The sequence below is a fragment of the Megascapheus bottae genome, chromosome 3 (genome assembly GCF_031878675.1).
Source record: "Megascapheus bottae isolate mThoBot1 chromosome 3, mThoBot2.hap1, whole genome shotgun sequence".
Classification (NCBI taxonomy): domain Eukaryota; kingdom Metazoa; phylum Chordata; class Mammalia; order Rodentia; family Geomyidae; genus Megascapheus; species Megascapheus bottae.
This window is the reverse complement of record NC_143511.1, coordinates 22382798-22399682: the sequence shown is the minus strand read 5'-3', so window position 1 is coordinate 22399682 and position 16885 is coordinate 22382798. Positions and strand designations below refer to the sequence as shown.

The window sequence follows — 16885 nt, the reverse complement described above, 5'->3', positions numbered from 1 at the left end:
TATACCACATTTTCTGTATCCATTCATCTGCAGTAGGGCATCTGGATTGTTTCCATCACCTGGCTATTGTGAATAGTGCAGAAATAAACATAGCAGAGCAGGTGTCCTTATCATATCTTGAGTTATAATGTTCAGAATAGATGCCAGAAGTGGTAAGGCGGGATCGTAGGGAAGGTCAATTTTCAGTTCTTTAAGAAACCTCCACACTGCCTTCCAGAGTGGCTGAACTAGATTACAATAGCACCAACAGTGTAGTAGGGTTCCTTTTTCTCCACAACCCCACCAATAACTGTCATTGTCTGAGTTAAAAATCTTGGCTATTCTTGTTGGGGTAAGGTGGTATCTTATGGTTGTTTTTATTTGCATTTCCTTTATGACCATAGATGATGAACATTTTCTCATACATTTTTCTGCCATTTTAATCTCTTCTTCTGATAAGTCTCTCTTTAGTTCCCTTGCCTATTCAGTGAATGGTTTTACAGTTGTATTTTTTGAAACAAATAAGTTTATTGTAATTATATACACCAGATAAGAAGGTGCATTACTTAATAATCATTGCTATCCCTTCTCATGTTTTTGTCCCCATTTCCCTCCCCCACCTCCTCTCTTCTTGTTTTCCCCCTAGAGTTGTATTTTGAAATGGTATCCTAGCTTGAATTTTATAAATAGAGAGTATGGGAAATTTCCTCAGACTTCAAGAAAGAGGCTGAAGACTATCCATGAATGAATATCATATGATTCACAGACTGGGTGGATCAGAATCACACTGTATTATATTCCTATGCTAATATATTAAATTGCTACATTATATTTTATATTGTCTTAATTATTATGTTCAGAAATGCCACAAGAGATTATGTATATTCTTTTATATAAATATAACAAAAATGATATGAGGTAGATGTTCTTTTTGTTTTAATCCTACTACTGAGATGTTTAAATCATTAAACCCATGCTTAACCAACTTCAGGGCCATCAACTAGGTTTCTACTTTGTTGAATTTGTGTGTGTATGTGTGTGTGTGTGTGTGTGTGTGTGTGTGTGTGTGTGTGTGTGTCCTGGGGCTTAAACTCAGGGCCTGAGTGCTATCACTGAACTATTTCACTCCAGGCTAATGCTCTACCATTTGAGCTCCACTTTCAGCTTTTTGGTGGTTAATTGAAGATGAGAATCTCGTGGACTTTCTTGTCTTGCCTTGGTTGGCTTTGAACTGACATTCTCAGATCCTAGCCTTCTAAGTTGCTAGGATTATAGGCATGGGCCACTAAAGCCTGGCTTGTGTCACATTTTCACTCAAGCTTATTTGCAGTAGAACAGCCTTAGGATGATGAGTTGTAATATAGAACTAGAAGATAAACTCATACTCTCTGCTTGGAATATGGAGATGTTAGGTAACAATGAAGAAGACAACATAATACAGCATCAATAGAAGACATTGATGTTTCTTAGAAGGTGTGAGACATAGACATGGGGACAGGATAGTTTCTATTGGAAGTTTACTCAAACATGTGCACAGATCCCATCTGAAGCCAACAGGGTCCTACTCTCAGATTTGAAGTAGAATCCCAAGAGCTGAATTGTTTTAGTAGATGAAGCTAAGGTTTGTCTTCCATCAGTGGTTTTCAAGCTGAGCATATATTACAGTCCCCAAGGACCTGGGAAAAATATAGCATTTCTATTTGGCAACTCTAGGACAAAACCAAAAAATAACTTCACTTACAAATTCCCTAAAAGTGGTACTGACTCTGGTCTGGAGACTATATTGGAGAATGCATGGTTTGAAGCTAATTCCAGGTCAGTGCACAGCTCCAAGTACAATGATTTCAGCTGTAACAACTGAAGTTTGTGTGCAAAATGCCAGACAAAGTTCATTCAAATATAGAATTAATTCTTTCTGTGGTTCCAAATTGCATGTCACAATATCCATAGGCTGGCAATCTGCTCCAAATAAGTATATTTAGAGAGACAATGGATCTCCCCAGACTTTTTAATTCTGTGGGCATGGTATGTCTTTCCTCTGGGTAGATGACAAAGGTCCAAAATTAGCAAAATATCATCAAATTTTGTCTATATTTCTCTGCCCAAATCCAGGTAGATTCCCTTGTTGCAAGCCTCTTACAGTGTTGGTAGGGATAAATTGCCATTAGTGAACATAATATTCATACTTCTCTTATTTGAATTACATCATTGTCTTGAATTTTAACAAAATTTCCCCTACCCTGCATCATTTATCTTTCTTTTTGTACTATTTCAGAGGCAAGTCAATACAATATGTTACAAATTATTTTTAATGAAGTATTCCTTTAATATTTTGAAATATATTTAGAATCTTGTAGTTTTTCCAGACAACCTCTGAATGAGCATTTAATTTCATACATATATCACTTTTTGTTGTTTTTTATGAGTCTTGCATGTGATTCATTTTTAGAATGGGATGTTCTGTATTTTATATATGAACTATTGAATTCAAATTCTTTTATATCTGGGTCTAATTTTCAATGGGTATTAGAATTTTAGATTAAAAAAGGATTGTAGAAATAACCCAGAAAAAGGGTTAGTAGGCTTTTCCTTGAAAGGTTCATAAAAAATTAACATTTTGCAAGTCATATGACCTCTGTTATAGCCAGTGAACTCTGATTTTTGTAAAAGAAGTAGTTATTATAACAAAATTTTATTTGCAAAAACAAAAGAAATGGGCTGAAAAGGTGTTTTACTGATAGAGTGCTTGCTTAGCATGCATGAAAACCGGGGTTCGATTCCTCAGTTCCACATACACAGAAAAAGCTGGAAGTGAGGTTGCGGTTCGAATGGTAGAGAGTTAGTGTTGAGTAAAAGAAGCTCAGGGCAGTCCCCAAGCCCTAAATTCAAGCCCCTAGACTGTCTTAAAATTTTTTTTTGTAAAGACAGTCCAGATTTGCTTTACAGGTTGGCTTATTAGCTTGTCTGTGAAGAAACTGAGGCCCACAGAAAGGTAAATGACCCTGCTCACCTAAGTACAAAATGGTGGGGCAAAGTCTAATAGATTTAGATCCAGGTTAATTGTCTATCCCACAAGAACCGTTGGTAGTTAGAATTCCCTCTTATCTTGCCTACATCAGAAATATTTAGAAATCAAAGATTTTATTCTTACAGCTGCTCCTGCTTCATGATGCGCGATCAAGGATTCATTCCCCAGGGTGTCTTTTGTGTTTTTCTATCAAGCAGTTATGAACTATTTCAAATGCCTTTGAAGAGATTTATGCACTCATAAGAGATCAAAGAAAATAAGCAACTAAAAAGTTGAGTTTTCTTTTCTTCCATAGTTTGGTGGATTAAATGTGATGTCATTCTAAGGAAATTGAAGATTTGATTGTTGAACTGACACAGAAAAAAAACTACTCTAAGTTCACAGACAGTATAAGCCACATGACTGAGCATTTTTTCTGTGTTCTTTGATCATACTGGATTGTAGGAAAAATGTAGATGATCCAGGGCAAAATATTCCTATAAAAGGAGAGAGAATTGGAGTTCAGATTCTCTCATTTAGAAGAAATATTTTCTTCTGTGAAGGACACATTTTTATCATTGTTAGTTTTAGAATAAAACCTGCCAACAAAACCTCTTTGCCTTTTATGAGCATTATCCTTCTAGAAAATGTATTAAATAGATTTTACATTTTATATATCTTCTAACAGTGATTCAATTAATTTATGTCGCGATTCTCCAGGTCATGGTTATTGTGCCTATAGACAGGAGTGTTTATTATTTTATTACATGTCATCTTATTGTTTTATCTTATTGATCATTCTTGCTATACTCTATTTGCTTTTAATCCCTGATATTTCCTGATTTCCCACGTTTCAGTTGTCAAGGAAAAGCAGCGTTGCCTTTGGAGAAAGTGATGAAATTGGAGCTGTATTCATGAGACATAAGAGACAAAAGTATTTGAATGTTGGAAATAGTTCTGTTAGAGTTATAAATCAGAGAACTGTTGTGTGTTATTACGTAGCTATTCTCAAGTTTCAGGGTTTAGAAAAAGCAGAGATTCTTTGGGGTTATCTTATGCATTTGTGTTATTATGAGAGAGAGAGAGAGAGAGAGAGAGAGAGAGAGAGAGAGAGAGAGAGAGAGAGAGAGAGAGAGAGAGAGAGAGAGAGAGAGAGAGAGAGAGAGAGGAGAGAGAGAGAGAGAGAGAGAGAGAGAGTGTTGGGATTGAGAATTGTATTAGGGATATGTAAGCACTGAACTAAACCTATAAATATTACGATCTGAGGTTTTGCAGAGGATCTGTGCTTTATAGGCATTTCTCATAGTTTCACTTCATATTGGCCATCTTCTGACATTCTGATTATGAATCCGTCCATCTATTCTGAACTCTCCATCACAAACAAAGTAGAAGAGAGTTATATTACTCTTACTATTTGAAACTAACTTCAGTTGGAAGTAGTTCTCCTGTCATGATGTCTTCTGTACCACCCAGATGAGTTTGTCTGGTTACCCTTACAAGGGTTCCCACATTGTCCTATTAGTAGCCATCTACATGAAGAATCACTTTTTGCTAATGTCTTGAGCATGATCATGTGAGCTAGGATATGAAGAATGGACTTTAAGTTCAATGTCTTGTTAAATTTTGTTATATTTCTTTTTCCTGTATTTATTTTGTAGTAAAATTCCTTTACATTAAAAAATACTTATTGTGAAGGTGATAAATGGAGCGTTACAGTTCCATAAGTAAGGTAATGAGCACATTGATTTTGAACATTGTTCCTCCCTCTCTCAATTTCTCTGGCTTTCCCTTCCCCACTCTCCTCCCAAGTTGTAAAGTTCATTTCCAACGTAGTATCTAGTGAATGTCATTGTTGCATGAGTTCATCTTTGGCCTGCTGTTTCTGTGCTTCCTTTTTCCTTTCATGGATCAGATGGACTTATATACAAGACATACAGAAAACTAAAACAAAACAAAATTAGAAATAACTGCAAACAGAGCACAATAAAAACCATTTTTCCAATCCTTGGAGTTCATTTTGCTATACTTCATTATGCACATAGTGATTAGGCTACTGTGATCCCCTGCTAAGCATATCATAGACATATTCTAATTATTACAAATGAGGGAAACCATACAACTGACATTTCTTTGGGCCTTGTTGGCTTCACTTAATACTATTTTTCCAAATCTTTCTATTTCTGCACAAATGGGACAATGATATTCTTTCTAATGGAAGCACAGAACTCCATTATACACATATACATCACATTTTCTTGATCCATTTGTGTACTAAGGGGGCATCTGGGTTGGTTCCATATCTTAACTATGGCAAATCATACTGCAATGAACATAGTTGTGTTGGTAGGTTTAGTATTGCCTTGCTTATGGTTATTTGGGTAAATGCCCAGAAGTGGAATGGCTCTACAAGAGCTCTGTTTTTACTCTTTTTAGCCAGATATGTTTAACATTTCCTCAGGTGTCTATTGGTCATTTTTATTTAATACTCTTCAGAGAAATTGCTCTTCATTTGTGGCCTTCTATTATTCTATATGCATTTTTGTATTGCATCTTCTAGTTCATTAGAATGATGTTGGAATATTGATAGACTGAATTGAATTTGTAGATAGATTTAAGCAGTATTGCCATTCTCACGATGTTAATCTACCCAATCCAGGAGCATGGTAGATTTTTCCACATCCTTAAGTCAGCTTTAATATTATTTTTCAGGTTTTTGAAGTTTTCATTATAGAGGTCCTTCATTTCTTTGTTTAACTCGTAAGCTTTCTTTTTGGAGGCTATTACAAAAGGAGTTTTTCTGATTTCAGCCTCATTCTCCTCATTGTTGGCATACAGAAAATCTATTATTTTTTATTAAAGACTTTATTAACATTGATTTTTACATCGTATTTCAAATGACAAGTTTAACAAACAAGTGTTCAAGAAGGGAATCTCTATGTACAATTACTGGCACTTAGTTTTTAGAATTTAATCAAAATTAGGCTAGGGGTTTGTATATCATAGATATATGTTAGTTTATGAAATAAAATATTATGTCTATATTCATAGGTTTTTATGTCTATGTAGTTGTGTTTATATTTCCAATACCATGTCCATAGCATTGGGTATGCAAATATTGAGTCCTTGCTCTTGTACTGTTTGGAGCTAATAGCCACATATTAACGATACCATGAGCCTTTTCTTCCTTAGGTCTTGACTTGTCTCACTCAACATGATTCGCTCTAGATTCATACACTTCCCTGCGAATGCCATTATTTTATCTTGTCTATTGGATATGTAGAATTCCATTGCATATATATATACCGCATTTTCTGTATCCATTCATCTGCAGTAGGGCATCTGGATTGTTTCCATTGCCTGGTTATTGTGAATAGTGCAGAGATAAACATAGCTGAGCAGATGTCCTTATCATATCTTGGGTTATGATGTTCAGGGTAGATGCCCAGAAATGGTATGGTGGGATGGTAGGGAAGGTCAATTTTCAGTTCTTTGAGAAACCTCCACACTGCTTTCCAGAGTGGCTGAACTAGATTACAATAGCACCAACAGTAGTAGGGTTCCTTTTTCTCCACAACCCTGCCAGCAACTGTCATTTTTTTTGTAGATTGATTTTATATCCTTTTACTTTGCCAAAGTTCCAGATAAGTCTAAAGAACTTGGGAGTGGAAATTATGGAATGGTGGGGGAGAGAGAGAAAGAGAGAGGGGGGGAGCGAGAGAGGGAGAGGGAGAGAGAGGGAGAGGGAGAGAGAGGGAGAAGGAGAGGGAGAGAGAGGGAGAGAGACAGAGAAAGAGACAGAGAGAGACAGAGAGAAAGAGAAGAGAGAGAGAGAGAGGAGTGGGAGAGAGACAGAGAGAGAGAGACAAAGAGAGATATAAAGAGAGACAGAGAGAAAGAGAGGAGAGAGAGAGGGGAGAGAGAGGGAGGGAGGGAGGGGGATAGAGAGAGACAGAGACAGAGACAGAGAGAGACAGAGAGAGAGAGTTTTACTTGTTTCACTATTTGGATTCACTTTATGTTTGTTTCTTGCCTTATTCTTCTGGTTAGGAATTCCGATACTATATTGAAGAGGAATGGAGAGAGTGGACATCCTTGTCTTGTTCTTTTTTTTTTTTACTTTCTTTTTTATTAATTCTTATTTTATTTTTTTCATATATTTTTATTATAATTAATGGAAGGGTTACATGTATTTGCCTGATAGAAGGTGCATTAATTCACATACATTGATACCCTTTCACATGTCTTGGTACCCATTTCCCTCCCCCCACCCCCACCCCTCATCTTGTTTTCCCCCCTTTCCTATCAATTTAAAATAACCAAATACAAATATATCCGATATATCAGATAACAAAGTGAGATACTGTAGCAATATGAGATAACCAAGGGACAGCAAAAGAGATGAGAGATAACATAGTACCTTAAGAACAACATTCATTCATTATATGGCTTATGTTTCTATACCCTAGAGGTCCTTTGATTTAGCATCATACTATATGGCCTTTTGTATCAAGGTTTTGCTCTATTGCAAATCACTGCTAGGAGAGCCAAAGGTTTCTACTGATTATGACAAATGAGGGAAACTATTGAGCCTAAGTTCCTTTGAGTCTGGCTTACTTCACTTAATATGATTTTTTCTAAGTCTTTCCATTTCCTAACAAATGGGGCAATGTCATTCTTTCTGACAGCAGCATAGAATTCCATTGTGTACAAATACCACATCTTGTTGATCCACTCATCAACTGAGGGACATCTAGGTTGGTTCCCTATCTTTGCTATGGTAAATAGTGCAGCAATGAACATTGTTGTGCTGGTGGATTTAGTATGTCCTTGTTTCTGGATGATTGGGTAAATGCCAAGTAGTGGAATTGCTGGCTCATAGGGGAGCTCTATGTTTAGTCTTTTGAGGAACTGCCATACTGCTTTCCATAGTGGTTGAACAAGTTTGCACTCCCACCAACAGTGTAGTAGTGATCCCTCCTGGCCACAGCCCCTCCAGCATCAGTTGTTATTAGTTTTCTTGATCCTGGCCATGCTAACTGGAGTGAGGTGGAATCTTAGAGTTGTTTTGATTTGCATTTCTTTTTTTTTTTTTTGCCAGTCCTGGGCTTGAGCTCAGGGCCTGAGCACTGTCCTTGGACTTTTTCAAGGCTAGAGCTCTACCACTTGAGCCTCAGCACCATTTCTGGCTTTTATTTTTCTATGTATGTGGTACTGAGGAATCGAACCCGGATCTTCATGCATGCTAGGCAAGCACTCTACCACTAGGCCAAACTCCCGGCCCCTTGATTTGCATTTCTTTTATGACCAGAGATGTTGAGCATTTCTTCATGTGTCTATAGGCCATTTTTGTTTCTTCTTCAGACAAGACTCTCTTTAAGACTTTGGCCCATCTTTTAATGGGATGGTTGTTACTTTGGAGATTGTTTTTGGATTGATTCAATTTTTTGAGCTGTTGATATATTTTAGATATGAGGCCTTTGTCCGTTGTATGGTTGGTGAAGATCTTCTCCCACTCTGTAGGCTTCCTAATTAATTTACTAGCTATGTCCTTTGCCATACAAAAGCTCTGCAGTTTAATGCAGTCCCACTTATCCAGGCTTTCTCTGATTTGTTGTGATTCTTGGTCCTTATTAAGAAAGTTTCGACCTGTGCCAAGGAGGCCTAGTGTATCTCCTATTCCTTCTTGAAAAGTTTTCAGTGTGTCAGCTTTTACCTCCAGGTCTTTGATCCATTTGGAGTTAATTCTAGTGCAGGTGACAAAGAAGGATCCAAATTTAGTTTTCTGCAGGTGCTTAACCAGTTCTGCCAGCACAACTTGTTGAAGAGGCAATCTTTCTTCCATTCTATTTTTTGGGCTCCCTTGTCAAAGATTAGGTGGCCACAGGTCTGTGGTTTAATATCTTCAGTTCTATTCCATTGGTCTTCAGGCCTGTTCTTTTGCCAATACCAAGCTGTTTTGATAATTATAGCTGTGTAATAGAGTCTAAAGTTTGGTATTGAAATTCCTCCTGTGTTGTTCTTTCTTCTAAGAAGTGTTTTTGCTATACGGGTTTTTTTTATTATTCCATATGAAATTTTGCATTGCCTCTTCTATTTCTTTAAGAATGACATTGGGATATTGATGGGTATTGCGTCGAATTTGTAGATAGCCCTTGGCAAGATTTTCATTTTCATGATGTTAATTCTTACAATCCAGGAGCATGGGAAGTTTTTCCATTTCCTCAGTTCTGCTTTAATTTCCTTTTTCAGGATTTTAAAGTTTTCATCAAAAAGGTCCTTTACATTCTTAGTTAAGATAATTCCTAGGTACTTTATTTTCTTTGAGGCTATTGCGATAGGAGTTGCTTTCCTGATTGTTGCCTCATTCCTCTCACTGTTGTCATAGAAGAAGGCAGTTGATTTTTGAGGGTTAATTTTATACCCTGGTACCCTTCCAAAGTTTTGAATCAGCTCAAGGAGATTGTGAGTATTGTCTATAGGATTCTTTAAATACAGGATCATGTCATCTGCAAAGAGGGAAAGTTTTACTTCCTCTTTCCCTATTTGGGTCCCCTTTATGCTTGCTTCTTGCCTTATTGCACTGACTAGGAATTCTAATACTATGTTAAAGAAGTGTGGAGAGAGTGGGCATCCTTGTCTCGTTCCTGATTTTAGAGGGAATGGCTTTAGCTTTTCACCATTAAGTATAATACTAGCTGTGGGTTTGTCATACACAGCCTTTATTATATTGAGGAATGTTCCATGGATTCCTAGTTTCTCCAGAGCTTTTAACATAAAGGGGTGTTGGATCTTGTCAAACTCCTTTTCTGCATCTACTGAGACAATCATGTGATTTTTGTCCCTGCTCCTGTTGATATGTTGAATTATATTAATTGATTTGCATATGTTGAACCAGCTTTGCCTCCCTGTGATGAATCCAGTTTGATCATAGTGTATAACTTTTTTGATGAGTTGTTGTAGACGGTTGGCCAGTATTTTGTTGAGAAGTTTTGCATCGATGTTCATCAAAGAAATAGGTCTATATTTCTCTTTCTTTGATGAATCTCTGTCTGGTTTGGGGATGTGGGTTATACTGGCTTCATAGAATGAGTTTGGTAAAGAACCTTCATTTTCAATTTCATTGAAGAGCTTGAAGAGTATTGGTGTGAGCTCTGCTTTGAAGACCTTATAGAATTCAGCTGTGAATCCATCTGGCCCTGGGCTTTTCTTAGGTGGAGGATCTCTTATTGCCCTTTCTATTTCAGTGCTCGAAACAGGCCTGTTTAGTTGGATTAGGTCTTCTTGGTTCAGTGTGGGTATGTTAATATTGGCTAAAAATTCATCCATTTCTTCTAGATTCTCAAATTTGTTGGCATAAAGGTTTGAAAAGTATTCTCTGGATCTTGGTAATTTCTGTCATGATATTACCATTCTTGTATGTGATTTTGTTTATTTCAGTATGCTCCCTTCTTTTTTTGGTAAGATTTGCGAAGAGTTTGTCAATTTTGTTAATTCTTTCAAAGAACCAACTCCTTGTTTTGTTGATGCTTTCTATAGTTTTTTGGACTCCAATTCATTTATTCTGCTTTGATTTCAATAATTTGCTTCCTTCTACTGGGATTAGGTTTGGTTTGTTGCTCTTCTTCCAGGCGCTTAAGGTGACACATTAAATTGTTGGTTTGTGATTTTTCCAATTTGTTATTGTAGGCACTCAGAGCTATAAATTTTCCTCTGAGTCATACTTTGCTGTGTCCCAAAGGAGCTGGTATTTTGTGTGCTCCTTTTTGTTAAATTTCATAAGCTGTTGGATTTCTGTTCTGATCTCTTTGATAACCCATTGGTGATTCAACAATGTTTTGTTCAATCTCCATGAGTTACAGGGTTTTCGTTGGTGGAGACTGGTGTTCGCTTCCAATTTGATGCCCTTGTGGTCTGAGAGAGTGCAGGGAATAATTTCAGTGTTTCTGAATCAGCCCAGGTTTGTTTTATGACCTAAAATGTGGTCTGTATTGGAAAATGTTCCATGTGCTGCTGAGAAAAACGTATATTGTGTTGTTGCTGGGTAGAATAATCTGCAGATGTCTGTTAGATTTAGTTGGTCTATATAGGTGTTCAATTCTAAGGTTTCTCTTTTGAATTTTTGCCTTGTTGATCTGTCCATAGGTGAGGGTGGTGTGTTAAAGTCACCAACAAGCAGTGTGTTTCAATCTGTGTATGGTTTCAGTGAAAGTAAAGTTTGCTTGATTAAGTTTGGAGCTCCGGGATTAGGTGTGTAGACATTTAGGATGGTTATACATTATTTTATTGTAATGTATAGAGGGGTCACAGTTACATTCACCAGAGGATACATCATATCTCATACATTGACACTACCTCTCATATTTTGTCTCTATTTCTCTCCCCCCACCCCCTCCCAATCACCTTGTTCTCCCCTTCCCTTTCCTATTCTAAATAAACAAATAATTACATATATATATATATATATATATATATATATAATATACCAGGTCAGATAATTAACAATATGAAATTAACCAAACAGCAAAAGAAGAGAAGAGAAATAGCATAGTACATGAAGAACAACAATCACACAAGATAAAACTCTTGTTTCTATATCATAAAGAGCCTTTCATTTAGTCCCATTTGTTGGTCTTTTTACAAGGAGCTTAAAGTGCATCAATTAATTGTTGGTTTGAGGTTGATCTAGGCATTCAAAGGTATAAAATTTCCTCTGTGTACTGCATTTTCTGTGTCCCATAGGAGCTGGTATTTTGTGTACTCATTTTTGTTATATAATATAAACATTTGAACTTCCATTGTGATCTCTTCAGTGACCTACTGGTGATTCTATATTGTATTGTTCGGTCTCCATTTGGTTTTCAGCTGTAATTTTATTTCATTGTAGTCTGAGAAAATGCAGGGAATAATTTCAATATTTCTGAATTTGCACAGATTTGCTTTGTCCCCTAAAATGTGATCTATTTTGGAGACTAAACCATGTATTTCTGAGAAGAACATGCATTCTGATGTTTCTTGGTGAAATATTCTGTAGATATTTGTTAAGTCTAATTGGTCTAAGCAATTATTTAATTTTGAAGTTTCTCTTCAGTTTTTGCCATGTTGATCCATCCAGAGGTGACAGCCGTGTGTTAAAGTCACCAGTGATCAATGTGTTTGGATCCATGTGTGTTTTGAGGGAAAGTAGTGTTTGTTTGATGAAGTTGGGTACTCCAGTATTTGTTCTATAAATATTTTGATTGTTGTATACTCCTGTCAGAGAGATCCCTTTATTAGTATGCATTGATCTTCTTTATCACTTCTCAGTCTTTTCATTCAGCATATTTGCTAACATACTTTTTTTTGTCAGTCCTGGGCCTTAAACTCAGCCTGGGCACTGTTCCTGAGCTCTTCAGCTCAAGGCTACCACCCTATCCTGGGCTGGGCATTGTCCCTGAGCTCTTCAGCTCAAGGCTACTGCCCTACCCTTCAGACAAGCCTCACTTCCCATTTTTTAAAGATTAATTGGAGATAAGAGTCTCTGGTCCTTTTTGCCTGGGCTGGCTTTGAACCTTAATCCTCAGATGTCAGGATCCTGAGTAGCTAGGATGGCAGGTGTGAGCCACTGCGCCTGGCGGCTAGCAGAATTTTTTAAAGCACTTTGAAAATTATCCTCTAGGTCTTTCAGTGATTACTCTATGGCCTGTTTGTTTTGAGTTGGAGTTAAAGTTCATTGACTTGATGTGTTTCTTGTATTTCTATGGTTTATTCTTCCGAGTTGGAAACAAAGGTCAATCCAGCATGACAAGAGAATACCATTTTAAGACAAGAACCAACCTAGCAAGTTAGAGATTCAAACTCATAGATAGGTATTCCCCCAAATAAATGACACAAATACACTAGAACTCTAATACAAATAATTAAGGATCAACAGCCTAAAGAAAATGAAGGAGAGAAGGGCCAGAAATGAAGGGAAACAGGTTAAAGTGAAATTAAAAGAAAAATTAAAGGATATAATGAAAATAGAGGGAGGCACAGATAAGAGTAGAGGAATATATAGAAGAAAAAAACAGAAGGAAAGGAACTAAGATCTAAATTCAGAGGAAAAGAGAAAATAAATAAATAAAAATATCAGAAAAGAAAAAAGAAAAAATATGTATATATAAGAGTAATGCTAACATTAAAATATTAAGATTGATAGAGAAATCAAAAAACTTAAGCAATCAAAAATATAGCCTGAATTAATTATGCATGTAAATAGGCAAAAAGCCTATTCCCCCAAATTTGGCTACAGTTTTTGTTTTTGCCATCAGCAGTTAAGAGAGTGACTAGCCATACTTATACAGACTTGAATGACAGCATTTTTAAGTGAGTGTTCATATGCTAACTTGACTTTCTTATTTGTTGTATATACAGCTGCTTATTCTGCTGTTAATGAAAGACATACCAGTGCAGAAGCACTCCTGACTTTACATTTGAGATGTTCATTCATGAATACCTGTGTTCTCTCTAGCCTTCATACACAGAATTTGATATCAGTGGCAATGTCCTCGCTTTAATCTTCAATCAAGGCATGATCTGGTAGGCCCATTGTTGAGCAGATTTTTCCTTAAATGAGTCTTCAAGGTCTTTATTGCAGAAAGTCCTATAGCCTGAGGTCACAGGAGATCAGTGTGTGGATTCTAACTTTTGTTGTTTTTTTTTTTTTTTGCAAAGAAGATGGTTTATTTACTTAATTAATTAAGCATATTCTATGTGATTGTCTTCAAATTCATCTCCCTGTTTTTCTCAATAAATCATGGGAATATGTACATTGCTTGGTAGACTTACTTGTATTTCATTTTTTATTATTATTGTATTTTATTATTGGGATAGCAGATAGAGGAGTTACAGTTAGAGTCATCAGGTAGTAGGTACATTACTTCTTAAACATTGATATTTCTCATGTTTTTCTCTTACTTTCCCTCCGCCTGGATTTATTTTTATAAACATTCTTTTTATATTATAGAACACCAAGATCTAATATGTAAACAATGATCAAATGTTAAATAAAAAATAAATTAACATAAAACCTTTTTGAGACACAGAGTTTATTTTCTTATCATTACCATATTTAAAATGTTTTATAGCTATTTAAAAAAATGATCTCAATAGTCTATAAGATAAAATGCATATTTTTAGGTGTTCAAGTTTAAGATAGAATCTGAAGTTTGTAACTTGTTTTACAGGGTTTTTTTATATTGGAATTGTTTATTTTGATGTGAAGAATTTAATCTTTAGGAAATGGAAGCATTCCTACCCCAAACCCTGACAGGTTATGACAAGTTAACATGGTCACAGCATGTAACTCATCTGGGGACAATGTGTCCTTGAAATCTGTCACTCTTAACTGAAAGCATCCTAACCCACAAGCAGTCACACACATTGAGATGTGTGTCCAATAGAGTATTGTGCTACCGATCACACCATTATCCTACCACAAATTCTAGGTTGGCTTCAGGTTTAAAACAAGCTTCATATCTCCCTCAAATCCCTTAGCTATAATCGGACTGTAAATTTTTGAACCTTAGTATTCTGACACACATTGAGCCCTTCTTATTTCACTAACCATCTTATTTCACTAACATCGAGACCACCCTCATGAATGCAGCATCATGCTAGTGGGATTTCTCACATTCCTGTGTCTGAATAAATGAATTAAAATGGAGAAAACATTATAAAAAGGCCATTTTTCTGTTGTCAGATGTGTTTTAAAATGCAATTTCTGCACCCATACTCTCTAAGTTTTGCAAATATGTCCCAAATATCTAAAGAGCCATGAAGGGCTGGATTATATGCATTATTCTCCAAGAAGAGAGGAAAGTCAAGATGGCTCAAGGAGAGATGACTGATTCTATGGATTCTGATTTTTCAGAGGGAAATCTGGTGTCATGGCAGAAAATGGCTCACATAACTACTGGAGTAATGAGAGGCCCTGCCTTATATCTATGGCTTTTACGCAAATGTCATTAGGTTCTCAGACCTATGCTGTTTGTCTATTGTGTTCTTTCAGAATTAAGACAACAGATTATCTTAGTTATCATCTGCTGTTGTCTAAAACAGATGTTGTAACTGCTGTCTTGATTGGTGCCGCTTGTCATTCTACACACTGAAATTATGAAACATCTAAAAATCTATCCCAGATCCACCACTATATGTCTGCAGTCTACTTCTTTTATTGCTTTCTGTATTTTGGCCAAGCTTGTTTCTGATTAATTTGATTGAGGCTTTAGGAAGTCACATGAATATACCAAGATACTTACATGCTTTTCAGAGTAGGTCAGTGCTTTTTGTAAATACTCTTCGAACCACCAAGAGGTTGGTGAGAGAGCGGATGTGATGCAGAAGGAAGATTTGTATGAGGGGGGTATAAGATAAAATTAGTAGTTTCATTCTGCAACTAGGTCTCTACAGATGCTGATACCATTATTAATCAATTTAGTATGCTAAACATCATTAAAGAACTGTTCCCTAGATTCTTACTGACAAGACAATCCAAATTATGGCAATATTTCATTAATTTTTTAAATCATTGGTCATTGGTGGCTCATTCCTATAATTCTTGCTACTCAGGAGTCTGAGATCTGAGGATTATGGTTTGAATCCAGTCCAGGCAGGAATGTACTTGAGGCTCTTATCTCCAATTTACCACCAAAACCCAGAAGTGAGGCTATGGCTCAAATGTCAGAGGACTAGCTTTAAGGAATAAAAATAAAAGAATAAAAAAGCATAATTCCCTGAGTTCAAGCCTCAGCACAGCCACATGCATGAACATGCATGTGTGTGTGTGTGCGCGCGCGCACTCGCGCGCGCACACACACAAAGAGAAATTATCTTTAGTTGTACAAAGTGGTTTCGATTCAATGTAATGATTGATGAGCATAATGAATCAGGATCAGTATCACCTCTTCCATCCTTTTCTCTATTTTTTTTTGAAGAAATAGGTTAACTTTTGTTTGGCATAATTCATTTACAGTATGAGCTAACTTCCACATCAGTTTTTGTTAAGATTACCTAGGTTTTGAGCTATTGTAATTCTCTGCTAGGAGAGACCTAGATTCCAGATCAAAATTTTAAAAAAATATTTCTGTAATATACCAAAATAAATAGAATACTGACTTGTTCAGTATGTATAAAATGTTAAACCTGGCCAAAAATGTTAAAGGCCTTTTTATAGTTGGGGCAGTTCAAAAGTGAATGCTCACCCTACATTCAGAATAAGTACCCATATATTTTCTTTTTGGTTTTGGACTAATCAATTGCAATTCATAATGCATAATATAGAACTAATAGGTTTTCTAATCTAAGAAAATGGAAATTTCTTTTATTTGTATAGTCAACTAGATCAAGTAAAAGTAACCTCTTTAAACATATTTCTGTTTAAAAATGACATTTAATAACAATTTTGAAAAGCAGACTTGCAATCAGTGCACTGGTGCTCAAACTTATGGTCCTACCGACTCAGAGGGCTGAGATTTGGAGGGCTGGTGTTTGAAGCTAGAATAGACAAATAAATCTTCAAGATTCTGCTTCAAATTAACTAGTAAATTGTGCTCATAAACTCATACATTAAATTGCACAACTGCTAAATGAAAATAACAAAAAATGAACACAATAAAGACCTCACCAGACGTATCTACCTTAAAGCAATTAGTATGCATGTGAAGTGTTACTAGTCAAGCACCAGCAATAGGCAAACAAACCCAGTGAGAGCTCAAAGATGTGATTTCAAGTCCAGGAACTGACAAAAACACTTAAAAAAAAAAAAAAAAAACCTTTAATGCACAGCCGGGCTTAGTATCTCACGCCTGTAACCCTAGCTACTCAGGAGGTTGAGCTCTGAGAATCAAGGTTCACAGCCAGCCTGGGCAGTAAAATCCATGA

The 16885-nt window shown here is 36.2% G+C and overlaps 1 protein-coding gene across 1 annotated transcript in view; it reads left to right on the top strand.

The window, feature by feature from the left end:
• Positions 1-16885, top strand: part of Tmc1 (transmembrane channel like 1) — a 152464-nt gene that overhangs the window by 117206 nt on the left and 18373 nt on the right. Inside the window, exon 15 of the mRNA XM_090329065.1 lies at positions 13476-13543. Coding sequence (XP_090185191.1) covers positions 13476-13543 — 68 coding nt within the window. The remainder of the gene's footprint in view (positions 1-13475; positions 13544-16885) is intronic.